Consider the following 18,559-nt stretch of genomic DNA (forward strand, 5'->3'; position numbering starts at 1 on the left):
ACTCCGACTAAGAATATCCAACTAGGAAACTAGTACGATCATTCTTTTAGCACATGAAGACAGCATCATTGTGTATGAAACATACAATATACTTCAAATGATTATTCATGCATGTAAATATGCAGTACTTTACCAACAAGACACGGTGATGAAGCGGTTGTGGAAAACTCTCCTCTCCAACATGTTTATGGGAATTCCAGCTCAGAAACTTGGGTGTCAAAATGACCTCAGAGTTTCCTAGTAGTAAATGCGATATGTAACTAGCAAACTTGTATTTACAATGATATTAATTACATTTTATGTTATCCAGGTTTCTATTTAGAATATACATCAAGCTGAAAATGTGTGGAAAGTTAATAGAGACAAACATTCATAAGAACATGTGAAATGTTTTAATTGGAGAACAAAAAGAAATGCTCAGACTGATGCAAACATTATCTCTGTAATGTAAACAATAAATGTACAGAAGCTGCAGCACTGGAGCCGTCGATGCATCTGTACTGCAAAAAGAAAATGTTTTCTGATGTCAATCACACATTAACCTGCGTTACCATTAACATGAACTCCTGAGGAAGTGAAACAGCACCACGTGATCACACGGGTTCATTTCTCAATCTGTTGCTTAATTAAAAATGCTCCTATTTTAGGATCATTGCGCTTTTCTTTCTTTCGACTCGAGGTGAGATGTTTCCGTGAGATTCACCCTGATAATCGATTAAAACAGCTACAATGAGATGAGGAGAGGAGCAGAGGTTAAACTGTTTTAATGAATCCTGAACTTCTGGAAGTGGTTGATCGCGGCGCCCAAAGCCCAGCTGGTTTCCACGTTCCTCACCTTCTTGGTTAGCTGTGGAAACACAAGGATGAGAGTTAACCAGTGAACTCAGAGTAGATCAGACGGCCCAGAAACCCAGACGTACCTGCAGAACGGTCCTTTCTTTAAAACCAAAGCCGTCTTTCAGCAGACAAACGATGTACGTGAGATCCATGCAGAGGAAATGATTGACCTGACTGCGCTCGGACGGTCGGTTACACACTGCAACAAAAACACTCACTTTCAGTTCTGAATTGTTGATTATTTTGCATATGTAAGATGAGAACATGTGAATGAAGCTCACCCTGTTTTGCTCTTTTCCTGAAGTCTCGGATCTTCACGGCTCCTCCTCTGCTTTCATCTGAGATTCATTATCACCAAAAACAAACAAAAAGCAGAAACAGTTGAAGTGAGACACACATTAACTCTTTCCCCGCCAGCGTTTTTGATCTTCTGAAAGAAAGTCTCCAGCCAGCGGCAGCATTTTTGATCGTTTTCACAAAAGTTTCATGAAAGATTTTGTTTTATTCTAGCTTCATGCATTCTTTCTTCAAGTTTCATAAAAAGAGCTACACAAGAGCAACAAAATTGCGTTTTTGTCAGTCTTCATTCGGATGGGATTCAGAAGGATGATCTAAACACAGATGGAGTAGATCGAGTCCATCAGCAGCTCAAAGCTTCAGTCGTTTCCTCTTCATGGGTTCAACATTTCATTCAGTAAAGATTTATGTGTCGTTTAACGTTTGACGAGCGTCAGCAATGCTTCCATCGCTTGTTTCTGCTTCTTCTTCGCCAGTGTTTTGATCCAGAGATGTTGTACTCTTTTAGAAGGTGTAATAGCGCCCCCTGCTGTATAACAGTCAAAACACTGAAAGCCAGAAAATTCTGTCAATGGCGGGGAAAGAGTTAAATAAGTGTTTCGTTTGTGTTCAGAGAGGATTTTCTTTTTCCTGAAAATGGTAGTTCATGTTTTCACTTTGGACTAAAACTAAAACTTACTGACTCTGCTCAAACACGACAAACATGTAACCACCTTGTTACACTTGGATTGAATCTAATATTTGGTGATAGCAGAACCAGAGATTTACAAGACATCTTCAAAAGGACCCAGAACACCCAATTAGGTAAAGGATTTTCAAATAAGAAGCTTTTTGATTGCAAACATTGTTTGTTCTGCTTCTCATCATTGGGTCATGGTCTTGTCTTACCGATGAGTCCGGCTTCCACGGCGTGATCGAAGTAATAAGAGAAGGCGTAGAAGGTGGCGCTGTCCTTCAGCTCGTGCGGCTGTTTAATGACGCCCTTCACGACCTTCAGCATCTCCTGGTAACACGTCCTGAACCCCGTCACACCTGAAGACCAGAACGCACCGCATCAAGCAAAGCATCAACAGATCACTAAATACCAAATTTACACAGAAGCGCTTCTGAACACAGAACTTTGAGCAGCCTCAACTCAAAAATTCACACAAAGCACTTCTGAAGTCGTGATTGCTGCCTTCACATGACATCAGAATTAGAGTAAATGCGCATTTCGTAGTTGGAGTTTCAAAGTCGTGAATTCCTATTTGGAGTTTCCTAGTTGGAAGTTGGACATGAACGCCCTCTCAATTCGTATTTACTACTGGGAAACTCTGAGATAATTTTGACTCCAGAGTTTCCGAGTTGGGCCATAAACTTTAAACATGCGGAGGGAACGACTGCTGCTGTGACTGGGATTCTATATTAGTTTTTCACAACATCACCGTGTCTTGTTGGTAAAGTACAGCATATTTACATGTATGAATAATCCGTGAATATCTAGTTGGAAATTCCTAGTTGGAAAATTCCTAGTCCTAGTCAGAGTTTCCTTGTCAGAAATTCCAACTTGGATTTTCTAAGTCGGAATATTTCTACACTGGAATTCCAAGTTTTCTAGTCGGAAATTCCTAGTCTGAGTTTCCAGGTCTGAGTTGGAGCCATAAACTTCAAACATGTCGGAAGGGAGAACGATTGCTGCTGTGACTGGGATTCTGTATTCGTTTTTCCACGACAGCGATATCACCTTGTCTTGTCGTTAAAGTGCGCATTTAGATATATGAATAATCATTTGAAGCATACTGTATGTTTCATATACAGTGAAAATAGCATGTATTTGACCGAAATTTCACAACAAAGGGCTTGAATGGAACGAGCTTATATGATGCTTTCACATGCAATAGGAAATTTCAAAGTCATGATTACTGCAGCCATCACGTGATATCAGAATTATAGTAAATTCAAGTTTCGTAGTTGGAGTTTCCAAGTCGTAAGTTTCTAGTTGGAGTTTCCTAGGCGCGAACTACCTCTCAAGTCGTATTTACTACTGGGAAACTCTATAATTTTGATTCCAGAGTTTCCGGAGGGAACGACTGCTGCTGTGACTGGGATTCTATATTAGTTTTTCACAACATCACCGTGTCTTGTTGGTAAAGTACTGCATATTTACATGTATGAATAATCATTTGAAGCACATTGTATGTATGATGCTGTCTTTACATGCTATCAGAATTATCGTAAATATGAGTTTCCTAGTTAGAAATTCCTAGTCGACATTTACAAGTTGGAATTTCCTAGCTGGAAAATCCAAGTTGGAAAATTCCTAGTCGTGAATTTCTAGTTGGAAATTCCAAGTCGGAAAATTCCTAGTCCTAGTCAGAGTTTCCTTGTCAGAAATACCAACTTGGATTTTCTAAGTCGGAATATTTCTTGAGTTTTTTAGTAGGAAATTCCTAGTCGGAAATTCCTAGTCTGAGTTTCCAGGTCTGAGTTGGAGCCATAAACTTTAAACATGGCGGAAGGGAGAATGATTGCTGCTGTGACTGGGATTCTGTATCAGTTTGTCGCAACATCACCGTGTCTTGTTGATAAAGTACTGCATATTTACATATATGAATAATCATTTGAAGCATATCATATGTTTTATACACAGTGATGCTGTCTTCACTTGCTATCAGAATTATCATAAATACGAGTTTCCTAGTTAGCGTTTCCTAGACAGAAATTCCTAGTTGGCGTTTCCTAGTTGGAAATTCCTAGTTGAAATTCCTAGTCTGAGTTTCCTAGTCCGAAATTCCTAGTTGGCGTTTCCTAGTTGGAAATTCCTAGTCGGAAATTCCTAGTTGAAATTCCTAGCCTGAGTTTCCTAGTGCGAAATTCCTAGTTGGAGTTTCCTAGTTGGAAATTGGACATTAACACCCTTTCAAGCCATATTTCCTACTGAGAAGCTGAGATCATTTTGACGGCATGAGTAAATGTTTAAATGCCATGATAATTTCACAGTGCAAACAATCTTTACGGTCCTAAAAACAGTTTTCTTTACATAAACTGTAATTTCTGCCCTCTGATGTTCATGAGATGTGTGTGTTTTACCGTCGGTGACTCCGCTGACATGGTAAGTTACGCCTCCGAAGCTGAAGTCGCCGGTGTGTTTTTTGGGCAGACAGGAGCTTCGGAAAACTTTCCTTTCCAGACCTGCGGCGCAAACATCAACACACGGACATGAATCCTGATCTGATCTGATCCATCTCTCACTGAACATCATCTGTGTTCATACCGTCTGATCCCAGCGCTCCGAGCGCCGCCAGCCGCGCAGCTTTGATTCCGTTCCCGAGGTAACTGTGAAGAACAACTCGTGTTAGGAAAGTGTTAGGAAAAATGAAGTTTAAGTTTTAAGTTAGAAGTAAAAATAAGAGTAATCCCTGTGTGAAAATTAAACACACAGATTAATGACTGATTCCCACTCATATCTGATGTCACTTCAGCGTGGTTTCGGCGTGCACCTGTGCGTGTAGAGCTCATACGTGGAGTTGAACATGTGGAATCTGGCGATGTAATCAGCAGGAGCGCTTTCAACGGTTTTCTGTGACCAATAAGGAGGAGGAGATATGCAAATACAAACAGCTGCATTAAAACAGTGTAATTAGATGAACTAGCAGCAGCAATAGTCTCTAAAACGGCCTCTATTATAACTCTATTTAATGTGCGGCCCGCTGCTGGGCTGAAACGGAGCAGGCGCTGACCTTTGACTTCGGGAGGAAGGTGATTTGTGTGGATCCGCCGCCCAGGTCGAGGATTCCCACCGTCTTCTGGGAGCTGCGGTCCAGACGGCCTGAAAGCAGGATTAAAAACAATATGCATAAATAATTTTACACATATGAAGAACACTTCAAAAGTTGCATAATTAATAAACAGCTATATAAAACATTTAAGATTATACAGGCCTCACCTGTCAGGAAGTTGACTGTGATCCAGGCCAGAATCCCTGTGAGGAACAGAAACTTTTGTATTGGATTTCTTGTATTGTTTCTTCACTTAAAGGGTCGGCTCACCCAAAAATCATGTCACCACACAAACACATTTATCGACTGAATTTACTGATGAAACTGTCATTTGAAAGCTGAGGTTCATCAATATGAGAAATGACTGAAATTGAGAAATCCGGCTCTACTTTTTGGAATAAAGTGTTCTTCAAGAACCCTAGAGTTCCTGCTGAAGCTGCACAATCGGAGCAACATCAGCATGACGGAGCCAGTGTTTGATCAATCTATCAATAATCCGAGACAGACTGACTCGAAGCTTTAATCTAGAGATGATCTGATGCTTCGTGTGCGTCTCATCCAAACAAACCACAAAGTCTGTTTCATAATAATAATAGTTCTGCTTGTAGTGACGCCTGCTGAACGAATCACACTCCTGCTGCCTCATCAAACCACACTGATGATCCAGGTGAACCGCCGCGGCTGAGCTCTTCGTCTGAACACATGCTTACGTGACGTTCAGCAGACGTGTTTTTACTCTAAATGCATACGCAGGAACATCTCATTATCCAACAATCCATCAAAACAAATGATGTAAGACACCATCATACACTTTAAAAAATATAAATATAAATGTTATTTGGGATAAAATTCCTTGGTTTTGCAGTGAAATAAAAGCTGGACGTGTTCTTGACAGTGTCTTACAAATAAATCAGGCTCATTTCTAACCTTCACTCGTCCCGTTCATGATACTGACACTGTCAGCAGGCACGTAAAACGGAGATTCCTCGAAGACGTCTTGCACCTGGAGACAGAAACACCACGTGAACAACGAACGAGGCTCATGCTGGAGGAGAAGATCTTGTCTGGCGTTCCCTGACCTCCTCCAGGAGCGCGTGAGCTTTAGCGGGCGGCAGCAGCCTCAGTCCGGCCGTCGCTCTGAACACCACGGGCGTTCTCTTCCACTCCACCGGAGGAACCGTCTTCTTCGCCACACGCAGTAGCTGCCGCACCGTGTGACCGGCCTGAGAAACATCAGCGCTCGTCAAACACGTGATTATCTGCGAACGCCACATTATCATTATCAGAGATGACTCACGATCTCAGGAACGTCGGCATACGCAGACAGACCCGGCTTCATCGACTGGAACATCTCATTATCCAACACGGGCAATCCGTCTGAAAACACACGACCAGTGAAAACAAGTTTGCTGTGCGTTTTATTTAAATCAGCGCAAATTTGCAACACATGATGTATAAATGTTTCACAGTTAAATACATTTCTTACATTAAAGTCATTAGAATCTATTTTGCTCTACAGTAATGAGATGAAAACTGAAAACGTGCTTCATTAAAAACTTTTTATATGAAAATAAATATGTATCATTGGATCATTTAAAACCACATACAGTAAATGCAAATTTAAATTAAACTACAAATAATTATAACATTAAATTCATCCAATTATTTTGCTTTACAATAATGAGATGTAGAGAGAAAACGTGCTTCATTTTCACAAAGCAAAAATCTTAATGTGCCTTAAAAAACTTTATTATTTATGAAAATAATGTGATATTTTTCATTGAATTCTAATTAGTGTATTTACTTCGCTTAAATTTGCTGTACAATGAAGACAATCATGGTGTATTAATATTCTACAGCTTCAATTACCAATAATTATAAATTATACATTATTGTGCATTACAGTAATGAGATTAAAATAGAAAAACTATATGCTACTAAAAAGAATTAATTTTATCTATGGAAAAATTATGTGATATTTTTTACTGGATTCTAAGTAGTGTAATTTATTTTTAAATCAGCATAAATTTGCATTACAATAAATTAATTTGCAGTGTGTAAATATTTTGAAATTTAACATTAAAGTCATTAGAATCCGATTATTTTGCATTACAGTAATGAGATGTAAATATAAAATGTGCTTAATTAAAAAACTTTATTAAATTTGTTTTTCATTGGATTCTAATTAGTGTCAGTTTTTTATACATTTAAATCCACATAAATTTGCAATACAATAAATGCAAATATTATGTATAAATTTTACAATTTAAATGACAAATAATTAAATTCATCGAATTATTGTGCATTACAGAGGAAAATGTTTTTAATTATCACAATGCAAAAATCTTATTGCTACTAAAAAGGATTAATTTTATTTATAAAACATAATGTGATATTTTTCATTGGATTCTAATTAATGTAATACCTTTTTTATTCTTAAATCAGCATAAATTTGCATTGCAATAAATAAAACCACAGTGTATAAATATTTAATATTATAATTCTCACATTTAATCAGATTATTTTGCATAACAGAGAAAATGTGCTTAATTATCACAATGCAAAAATCTTAATGCACCTTAAAGGATTAATTTTATTTATAAAAAAAAATATGTACATTTTTTCATTGGACTCTAATAAGTGTCATGCACTTTAAATCAGCATAAATATGCAGTACAATCAAGTATTTAACTATTTAAATTACAAATAATCATACATTATCATAGATTAGTTTGCATTGCAGTAATGAGGTGAAGAGAAAAAAGTGCCTAACCTGATAATATGATGTTATATTTTGATTTTGGAGTGAAATATGAGCCGGACGTGTGTCTATAAATCAGGTTTATTTCTGAAGCTGCATCTCAACGAATGCAGAAACTGAATTTGTTTCATATGTGATGAAGTTTGCATCATTGATGAATCAATCTGTATTGTGTGGAGCATCTGACCTGGGTCTTTCTGGATGAAGGTGTAGACGTGGATGCGGGTGCCGGTGCTGCCCGCGTCGAACATGATGCCGTAGAAGATCTGGCTGGAGTTTGCAGGGCGACTGAGCGAAGGAAGAGCGTTTCCGAACCTCACTGAGAAATCAGAAGCAGCAGCAGCAGAAGAAGACATCATCCAGACGGGCAGCAGATGCAAAACCCAGGCCAGGACCTTCATCATCATCATCATCATCTGAACTGGAGGAAGAAAAGACGAGGCTGTCAGACTCTGATGGGGTTTATATACCACAGACACTCCCATCAGCACAATGATTACCATCTCCAAACATGACATTCCCCTTGAGGGACTCACATATGATCTGTCAGCAATAAATCCATCAGCGCAAGATTAAACATGTGCATAAACAATATCAGCTGCTGATGAGACAAATCAACACAAATCAAACTCATTAATGTGATGTTCTCTCACCTCAGACCGAAGCTCAGTCAGCAGGACTGGAAATCAGCCGAAATTATGGGTTTTGTTGCGCATGTTGAGTGTCGGGCTGCTGCAGCATCAGCATTCCCCGCTGCTCTGCTGAACTCATTAAAACTCTGGAAGACTTCAGGCGGCTTGATGTTGTTTATTAACTGCTAACTCGCTACAGTCACACCCTGACTTCAGCTAGTTTAGTTAAACCTTTCAAACACGAGTAGAAGTTCTAAACAGAAGTCAGATTATGAATCCTGAGCGTCTGTGTCGCGCACATGTACCGGTTTATGATTTATTGATTGTTTTTGACAGCAGCAGCAGCTCCGACTGAACTCGAGTTTGATTGACAGCAGCAGATGGTGACGCAGAAGCGTGTGGGCGTGGCCAGAGTATCACGCACAGAAATAGGAGACAAACACGTGATGTTGTTCCGCCTGGGAACCAGCAAAGGTTCTAATTAGTGTAATACATTTTTCTTTTCTTTTATTTAAATCAGCAATCATTTACAGTATAATAAATATATGTATAAATATTTTACACTTTAAAGTCTAGTCAGCAAGAATAGAAATGATGCAGCTCCAGCCAAAATGTTTTCTGTTTTGTTTTGTAATTTCCTGTTTTAGGGCACATCTTTAGTTTTAACTGCTGCTAAGATTAACTTGTATCACCATCATAAGAAATAAATGACAAAAACACAGAAATCTTAAGGTTATGTTGTGAAAGTTATTAAATGATGTTTATATAATATTTGCAATTCATGTTAGCATAATGAGTGTATATTAACATGTTTTGTGATAAAAAAAAAAATGTATTATGCAATATCTGTATTTTCTCCTTAACAGGAGAAAACAAATGAACACACACACACAGGTACGATTTGAGTCCCTCTGACCTTTTTCAGTGTATTTTATCTATTGTGTCACCAAAATATATTTTTAAAAGCTTTTTGTATTAATTGAAATGTCTCCTTTAATAAAATGTATGTCATGTTTTTAAACATTATCTTCATATTAGAAATTATTTAGTTTTTTTCAGTTGATTTTGTCACGTCCCACGAGGCCTTCTATGAAAGTGTTCTTGGGATATGAATAATAAAATGAGGGAAAAGTCCATTCATTTTGCCATTCCCATAAATATCCATCTGTGCTTTTTTGCTGGTAATGTTTTTTCATTAAAATCACATGATTTCGTTACGTACCTCAGTAACCCCTCGACCCCGTGACACAAACCATAATCAACTGACACTTATGTGACATCATTAATAGGAAGTGACATCATTGTGAGCAGACACAGGCGAGTTAGCACCTTCTTTAATAATTATAACTAAATGATGTTGTGAAATTGTGTTTGTCGAGCTTAACGACTCGTTACATCAATTAAAGATAGAAAACTATTACTTGTGAAAATGATCAACATTATTCATGATTTCTTAATGTCACGCATGTCATGTGATCTCCATTTATTCACTAGATTTAGAGCAGTGGCCAAAAAATCTCAACCCCGTCACACCTACATTTTTATTATTATTTATTTTTTGTTAAGTTTATAAAAAAAGTAATTTAAAGTTAAATTCTGTCTGAAATGTTCAGATCAATCATAAGAAAACTGATTTCAGTTCAAATTCTGAAGTCTTTGATTAGAAATGATGATTTTCTGTCACAAAAAATGTCCATTTCAGGCTTTAGTAGCAAAAGTGTGAGATTTTATGTCACTTTTATATTTGCAATGACTGAATTAGTGTGAGGGTCATCTGATTGATAGGAAAATGTTGATTTTATCACAAATACATTTTATAATAATATTTAGAGAGCTCCCATAGTGTCCATAACTTAAAATAATGACCAATAATAATAGGGATTTGATGCATGAGATGGGAAAATATGTTTCTCAGGAAGTTAAATACGTCATTAATGTTGTGGGGTGTTGAGAAAAGTAAGAATGTGTAAGTCCAAATCATACCGTTTTCATGGACTGACTCAAGTACAGGGTGAAAAGCAAGATCAGTATGGAGTACCGCAAGGCTCAGTACTAGGACCGTTGCTTTTCAGTACAAATTGGTAACGGTCCATGCCGTTCCAATTCCAGTAATGCCAACATAATTGAGTCCATTCAAAAAGACAAAGAAATTATATATTATATATATAATTACATATTATGCATATAAGTAAATATCTCTCATATTGGCCTGTAGTGTTTCAATGGGAGAAAACATCTGAATTTACTCCTGCAGAGAGACTTTTGTTTAACTAACATGTTTAAAGAAGTGAAATCTTATGAAATGATGCTTGCATGAAAGAACAACAGCTTTATGTCCAGAGATTTACAGTCTTTCAGGAGGATCAAATGCATCCGGTCATCTTTCTGCTCACTGTATATCCAGAAGCTGCATAAAAGTCTTTACAAAGATTTCATGATTCTGAGATAAACAGCCAGATGTCAAAGGTCAAATGTGAGTGAGTTAAAAGAAGATTGTAATTCACAGATTTGTTTTTTCAGAATGTCAGTGAAACATGTTTTTATTTGTACATTTCTATTCAACCTCCAACAGAATATGAATAAGCTTGAAACATTTCACTGTCATGATCAGACATGAGAACTAATGAACATCTGCAATTTTATTCTTTCATGTCAGAGAAATCAGTCTGTGCAACATTAAAGCATGTCAGTAAAGTCACAAAATTGTGTTGTTTCCAGATGAAAAGGAACATCTGCACTTTGTGTTTGTTCTATAAGCGTCCCACGGTTGGCATAGCAACAGCAGTTAATGTGTTTAACTACGGTGTGTTTCATATTAGTGTACAGAGGAGAACTCTATCTATCTATCTGTCTATCTATCTATCTATCTATCTGTATATCTATCTATCTGTATATCTATCTATCTATCTGTCTATCTGCTCAGTGAAGAGTTCTGTTGGGTTGGTTGACTGGTTTCCATAGCAACACAACACAACATGGAGTTCCTGCACTGGAGTTGTCAGGATGTGGCGCACTGGATCGAGTCTATCGGATTCCCCCAGTATAAGGTGAACTATTACTTAAAATCCATCACACAGTGATTATATTTCAAGATATTATTTAAATATAGTGATTAGAGAAGGAGAGATCATTTATAATGCAAAGGTAACAAACATGATCTTGTGTAGTTTAGTGTACCTGCTGCGTGTGACCCAGCAGAACAGACCTGAGATCAGTGTTTGGGTCGGGATCCATCAGTCGAGAAGCTCTGCTGTACAGCATTTACTCAACATAAAGCTTTGTCATCATTATTCAGTTGTGCTTTGTTAGCATCATCTGAGGGAAAACGCCACACTTTCCTTCATCAGCAATATCTGCTGCCTTCATGCCAACAGAAGACGACGTCTGGATGTGATTCACTGACTCACGCAGCTGGGCTTTACTGATCTTTATATTTGATAAATATATATATATATTGGCATCAGCTAAAATGCTGAAATATAGTCTAGAAAGGCGTGTTCTTTGCTGCTGTCCATTACATGACACTGAGAAAGCACATGTTTGTTCAGGACTAATGACAGTCGTGATCTCAGTGAATGCTTCTTCCCTCAGGCGGGTTTCACTGAGAACTACATCACAGGCAGAAAACTGATCCATGTCAGCTGCATCACCCTGCCACGGCTGGGAATCACCGACTTCCAGCATATGAAGGTGAAGCCAACGATTTTTTTTTATTTTTTTTTATTTAAAGTGATGATGTTTTCACATAGTCATCCATGAATGTCACATTTCAATACTGGAAATATGTTCTGAGATTTAAACTGCATGACACAGAAAAAAATAATATCAATTTGGATGATTGGGCAATTAAATTAATCAATATATCTAGCAACCAACCACAACACATTGGGAAAGACATAGCAATGCCCTAGAAACCTAAACTCATAGCAACACCTTAGCAACCACCCAGAACACATTAGGAAACACATAGTAATGCATTAACAACCACCTAAAACACATTAGCAAACACATAGCAACACCCTAGCAACCTAAACTCATAGCAACACCTTAGCAACCACCCAGAACACATTAGGAAACACATAGTAATGCATTAACAACCACCTAAAACACATTAGCAAACACATAGCAACACCCTAGCAACCTAAACTCATAGCAACACCTTAGCAACCACCCAGAACACATTAGGAAACACATAGTAATGCATTAACAACCACCTAAAACACATTAGCAAACACATAGCAACACCCTAGCAACCTAAACTCATAGCAACACCTTAGCAACCACCCAGAACACATTAGGAAACACATAGTAATGCATTAACAACCACCTAAAACACATTAGCAAATACATAGCAACACCCTAGCAACCTAAACTCATAGCAACATCTTAACAACCACCCAGAACACATTAGGAAACACATAGTAATACATTAACAACCACCTAAAACACATTAGCAAACACATAGCAACACCCTAGCAACCTAAACTCATAGCAACACCTTAGCAACCACCCAGAACACATTGAGTTTTGCCAGGCTGTTATTGAAAATAAGAACTTGTTTTTAATGACTTGCCTGGTTAAATAAAGGTTAAATGAAAAAAACATTGGGAAAACATAGCAATGCACTATCAACCTAAACACATAGCAACGCCCTAGCAACCACCCAGAACACATTAGGAAAAACATAGCAATGCCCTAGCAACCTAAACTCATAGCAACACCTTAGCAACCACCCATAACACATTAGGAAACACATAGCAACACCCTAGCAAACAAAACTCATAGCAACGCCTTAGCAACCACCCAGAACACATTAGGAAACACATAGCAACACCCTAGCAATCAAAACTCATGGCAACGCCCTAGCAACCACCCAGAACACATTATGAAACACATAGCAACGCACTAGCAAACAAAACTCATAGCAACGCCTTAGCAACCAACCAGAACACATTAGAAAAAACAGAGCAATGCCCTAGCAACCTAAACTCATAGTAACGCCTTAGCAACCACCCAGAACACATTGAGTTTTGCCAGGCTGTTATTGAAAATAAGAACTTGTTCTTAATGACTTGCCTGGTTAAAAAAAGGTTAAATGAAAAAAAAAAATTGGGAAAACATAGCAATGCACTATCAACCTAAACACATAGCAACGCCCTAGCAACCACCCAGAACACATTAGGAAACAATACACACAGATAAACTCTCATTATCGTCAGTAACTGCAAACATGTGTCTGCTGTTTCTCAGACTATCTCAGCTCGGGTCGGAGAACTGCTCAGGGTCTCTGAGCCGCGCTGGAGTCGGAGCATTGCGGATTCCCCTCATGATGACCTGACAGGTTTCCTGAAGATGAAGAGCAGGACCGGCCAGAAGACAGATTCCCTCACATATGAGCAGTTCCTCATTAACAAGAGCAAATAAACCCGCTTCAATCAATCAATCAATCAATCAAAGAGCAGCTCTTGAACATTCAGTGTGTTTTCTACAATATGATTTTGAAGAATCACAACTGGAGTCCGTAAACACGAATCCTGCATTAAACAGATGTTCACATGCTGAACATAAGGCATTATTATTGTCATATTTCACTAATTATTATAAGTGTTTAAAGCTCGAAACATAAAACAACTCATGAAACAGAAAAGAATGTAAGTGATGTACAGAAATAGAAATTGCAATCAATAAAACTGTATAAATTTAGAACACTTGAACGTGATGTGAACAATACTGTCTTGAGATGAGTTAGTAATGACTAGTGTGGTTTACTTTAAAAATGATTATAATTTAGGAGTTTTTAACTGTTTAAAGGCAACAAAGCATGCATTTCTGACTCTAAACCTGATAGATACTGACAACTAACTCTGCATCTCCCTTACATTTATAAAAGTGCATATATTTGAATGCTAAAATTCTGCAATCCATTGTTTTAAACTACAGCATGTATCTTGAGGGAGATGTTCACCATTACTCTGTTGATTTCATGATGGAGTTTCACAGGAGGATCAGTGCACTGACAGTAAACACGTCTAATGATCGGGTTTGTTGCGTGAGAAAACGCAAGATTTGCACAGATCCTCCTGAGGCACGCACGGGCACATGCATGTTTTATTGATCTCAGATCAGTGCTGATGATGTGTCTCGTGCTCATCATTGTTGACTGACACCCATCTGAAAACATCGGACTGTTTAGATCCGATCCGAATCGGCGCAGCTCGTTCTCGTCTCCAGAAAGGCGTTTTCTCTGACAAACCGCTGGAGAAAGAATCTCAACCCTACTATGGGGAAGGCTTGCTACTTAATATTCATGAGACCACACTTCGCTATTGGAGGGGAAGAACTCAACGTCAGCGAAGCTAGATTAATATTCTAGAGCTGCGCTTTCCCCATTGGACGACAACAACGTAACGTCAACAACACCAAATTAATATTATATAACAATATAGTATTATACAATAAAATACAGGAAACATTTTATAGTTAGTAAATGCATTAGGTAACATGAACTAACAATGTAATGCAATAGTATTTATTAAGCTTTGTTAATAAAAATACAATTGTTCATGTTAGTTCACAATTAATTTTAAAAAAATGTATGTTAAAAATGAACATTAACTAGTTTAATAAATGCGGCAGAAGTATTGTTTATTGTTAGTTATGCTAACATGTTAACAAATAAACTTTATTGTTTTTTGGGGGGGTTTTTTGTTAAAAACAACCCAAGTTGGGTTAAAAATGGGACAAACCCAGTGATTGGGTTAAATGTTTGCCCAACCTGCTGGGTAGTTTTATTTAACCCAACTTTTGTTTAAAAATTACTGTATTCCTTGCTTAAATGAACTCAATATAGGTTGGAGATTCACATTTATTAATATGTTTAATAAATGGAAATAAATGTTTAATAAATAATATTAAACATTAAACATTTATTAAATTGCTTATTAATAAATGTTCACCTTTTGATTATTATTGTTCCCTCTAGTAATTACGTGTCTGATTTTTAATTTCAACACCCTAGCAGTCAAAACTCATGGCAACGCCTTAGCAACCACCACCCAGAACACATTATGAAACGCATAGCAACACCTTAGCAACCACCCAGAACACATTAGGAAACACATAGCAATGTCCTAACAACCAAAACCCATATCAATGCCTTAGCAATCACGCACAACACATTAGAAAACACATAGCAACGCCCTAACAACCACCCAGAACATATTAGGAAACACATAGTAACACCCTAGCAAACAAAACTCATAGCAACACCTTAGCAACCACCCAGAACACATTGGCAAACACATAGCAACGCACACAGATAAACACACATTATCGTCAGTAACTGCAAACATCTAGTCTAAAACACACATGTTTTGGGTTCATTTTAAGCCAGACATATAGTTATTTTTAAACAGTAGTTGAGTTAAATAAAACATTTAACTCAATCGCTGGGTTTGTCCCTTAACTTGGGTTGTTTTTAACCCAGCATTTTTTAGAATGTAAAGTGTTAAAATAAACACTAATACAACAGATAACAATATATATTTAATTAGTATTTCATAGACAGCCTTCGCCATTGGAACACAACCTATAACGCCAAATATATATAGTGAGAATTAAAACATAACATTTTTTTTAACATTATACATGATTGGAGGGAAACGTCTCAACGTCAACGTCGTTTGATTAATATTCCAGAGAGCGCCGTCCAATTGGACGGTTACCAAGAGACTGTAGCATGACCTAATTAATATTCATAGCCCTCGCCCTCGCCGTACTAGGATTGGTAATTTGGGTGCATGCAGGCGTATTGCGGAGAGGCGATCCCGGCTGGAGCTGTCTGCGGGTTTATTAAAGGAGAACAGACACATCCTAATGATTATATACACCACACAGAGGCGTTTAATTAGCTCATAAGTCATGCACATGTGGAAGGGCATCGGAGGAGCCGGATGCGGGAGGATCTGATGTCCAGGGATCTATTTGGGTCATCTGGAAGAAGGAGGACCTGCTGAAAATGCGGTGACTTGGAAGATTTCGGTGTAAATACGGCGGGCTTTGCCTCTATGAAGCAAAGCTGATCCCTTCTACAGGTAAATGATGAGATTTCCTCCCTGATGCTTCTCCATCTTCAGATGCGCGTCTTCATCAGATACTGAGATCTTGAGGGCAGGTTTGAGAAGGGTGACAACACGATGTAAAATAATATTTTTGCGAATGCAGAACACTGCAAGGTCGCTAATTCTCTTTACCTGCTGGAAGCGCACTTGAAATGGATGCATCATGTTTCATTAGCAATAAATCATGCGAAATGAATGTTCAGTGTATTATTGTGCTGGAATCACGCCATCTCACAGACATGCTGTTCCATTACTGCAGTTTTACATTTAATTGAGTGGCAGATCAAGGTAAATCATCTCACATGAGCACTGGCCTTCAGAACGGGTGTCTTAATTCATGTCTGTTCAGGGAGAAATGACATTTTTCTTTGTTTTTTATTTTGTTTTTGCAAGAAAAATACTCTCATCACTGTTTGAGAGGATTGACATTTAAAGACAGGCTCTTCTATTGGTAGTAACTGGTTGATTTACCAACATCAGGGATTTGAAACGAGCCCTTCTTCATGTTAATTTTATTTAACCCTTTGTTGGATCCAATGTTAAAGGCTGTTAAAGGCTCAAATCTTGGAAAATGTTGTACCTAAAATGAGAATTGCCATCATTTACTGTACCTGTATGTTCTGCTGAACACAAAAGAAGATATTTTGAAGAATGTTGGGAATCAAACCGCTTCAGTTCCCATTGACTTCCATTATATTTTTTGATCGTACAATGAACCCAAAACTGTTTGTCCCCTACATTTCTTCTGTTAAATATTCAGTTTCACTCAAGAACACAAGGCATTCCAGAAGTAAAACTGTCTGGGCGGTTCATTAAAGTGCGACAGGCCTGCAGTGAAGCTGCCGTCTCATCTGTATGGCATGTGTCGCTCTTTAAATCATTTATGTCTGTCTGTCTGTCCATTGGCAGTCAAAGCAAAGGAATAAGAGAATGGACTGGGTTTACTGCAGAAAACCAGCTGTTATAGCCCGATAGCCGCACATCTCTCTCTGCTGCAAAGAATGTGATCCCAAACGACCCTCGTGCATCTCTCATGAGGTTTATAAAATCACGCTCAGACTGTAGAAGGCGTGTATTATCCAAATGTAAAGACATAATACAAGCAAAAGGGGGAAATAACCTACAGTATGCTGTAAACCATTGGCGTGCAACTTAAACATGAATGACCCAGCGAACGGGGAACGTTGTGTCAATGTTCTCTCAAAGTTATGAACAAACGTTCTTCCAGTAATGTTAACAGAATGTTTATTTAAAGTTATCTGGTCTTTACACTCTAAAAAATGCTGTTTGGGTTAAAAAAATTGACAAACCCAGCGATTGGGTAGTTTTAACCCAGCATGTTGGGTAGTTTTATTTAACTCTACTGTTGTTTAAAAATCACTGTATTTCTGTCTTAAAATGAACCCAAAATATGTTGGAAATTAAAATCAGACACATAATTACTATAGGCAACAATAATAATCAAAAACTGAAGATGTATTAATAAGCAATTTAATAAATTTTTAATTATTATTCATTAAACTTCCAACATATTTTGGGTTCATTTTAAGCCAGAAATACAGTGATTTTTAAACAACAGTTGAGTTAAATAAAACTACCCAGCAGGTTCTGCAAACATTTAACCCAACCACTGGGTTAAAACAACCCAATCTCTGAGTTAAAATAACCCAACCCAATCGCTGGATTAAAACAATCCAATCTCTTGGTTAAAACAACCCAATCACTGGGTTAAAAAAATCCAATCGCTGGGTTAAAACAACTCAATCTCTGGATTAAAACAACCCAATCACTGGGTTAAAAAAATCCAATCGTTGGGTTAAAAAAATCCAATCTCTGGGTTAAGACAATCCAATCTCTGGGTTAAAACAACCCAATCTCTGGATTAAAACAACCCAATCTCTTGGTTAAAACAACCCAATCTCTGGGTTAAAACAATCCAATCACTGGGTTAAAACAACCCAATCTCTGGGTTAAAACAACCCAATCTCTTGGTTAAAAAAATCCAATCTCTGGGTTAAAACAACCCAATCTCTGGGTTAAAACAACCCAATCTCTTGGTTAAAAAAATCCAATCACTGGGTTAAAACAACCCAATCTCTGGATTAAAACAACCCAATCGCTGGGTTAAAACAACCCAATCTCTGGCTTAAAACA

The 18,559-nt window shown here is 37.7% G+C and overlaps 2 protein-coding genes across 2 annotated transcripts; one reads left to right on the forward strand and one right to left on the reverse strand.

Moving 5' to 3' along the window:
• Positions 1-351: 351 nt before the first annotated feature.
• On the reverse strand, positions 352-9,162 carry entpd5b (ectonucleoside triphosphate diphosphohydrolase 5b). Its single transcript, XM_067384582.1, has 14 exons — positions 8,307-9,162; positions 7,841-8,074; positions 6,190-6,269; positions 5,972-6,115; positions 5,820-5,895; positions 5,060-5,095; positions 4,854-4,942; positions 4,614-4,693; positions 4,388-4,449; positions 4,204-4,305; positions 2,023-2,166; positions 1,119-1,175; positions 921-1,036; positions 352-847 (listed from the first exon to the last, which is right to left on the reverse strand). The coding sequence occupies exons 2-14, from the start codon at positions 8,067-8,069 to the stop codon at positions 764-766; spliced, it is 1,299 nt and encodes a 432-aa protein (XP_067240683.1). The 5' UTR covers positions 8,070-8,074; positions 8,307-9,162; the 3' UTR covers positions 352-763.
• A 187-nt stretch (positions 9,163-9,349) lies between these two features.
• LOC137019289 (sterile alpha motif domain-containing protein 15-like) lies at positions 9,350-17,763 on the forward strand. The gene is made up of 3 exons (XM_067384584.1): positions 9,350-11,332; positions 11,877-11,975; positions 13,536-17,763. Exons 1-3 carry the CDS (start codon positions 11,261-11,263, stop codon positions 13,707-13,709), a joined length of 345 nt encoding a protein of 114 aa, XP_067240685.1. The 5' UTR covers positions 9,350-11,260; the 3' UTR covers positions 13,710-17,763.
• The last annotated feature ends 796 nt before the right edge of the window (positions 17,764-18,559 follow it).

The sequence above is a fragment of the Chanodichthys erythropterus genome, chromosome 4 (assembly GCF_024489055.1).
Source record: "Chanodichthys erythropterus isolate Z2021 chromosome 4, ASM2448905v1, whole genome shotgun sequence".
Classification (NCBI taxonomy): domain Eukaryota; kingdom Metazoa; phylum Chordata; class Actinopteri; order Cypriniformes; family Xenocyprididae; genus Chanodichthys; species Chanodichthys erythropterus.

What these genes read in the sequence shown, in the direction of transcription:
- LOC137019289 (XM_067384584.1), top strand. Translation starts at nt 11,261, where the DNA reads ATGGAGTTCCTGCACTGGAGTTGTCAGGATGTGGCGCACTGGATCGAG. An exon ending in TCGGATTCCCCCAGTATAAG is followed by an intron (nt 11,333 to 11,876) that starts GTGAACTATTAC and finishes TTCTTCCCTCAG; the next exon opens with GCGGGTTTCACTGAGAACTA. An exon ending in CCGACTTCCAGCATATGAAG is followed by an intron (nt 11,976 to 13,535) that starts GTGAAGCCAACG and finishes GCTGTTTCTCAG; the next exon opens with ACTATCTCAGCTCGGGTCGG.
- entpd5b (XM_067384582.1), bottom strand. Translation starts at nt 8,069, where the DNA reads ATGATGATGATGATGATGAAGGTCCTGGCCTGGGTTTTGCATCTGCTG. An exon ending in ATGCCGACGTTCCTGAGATC is followed by an intron (nt 6,116 to 6,189) that starts GTGAGTCATCTC and finishes GATGTTTCTCAG; the next exon opens with GCCGGTCACACGGTGCGGCA. An exon ending in CATGAACGGGACGAGTGAAG is followed by an intron (nt 5,096 to 5,819) that starts GTTAGAAATGAG and finishes TGTTCCTCACAG; the next exon opens with GGATTCTGGCCTGGATCACA.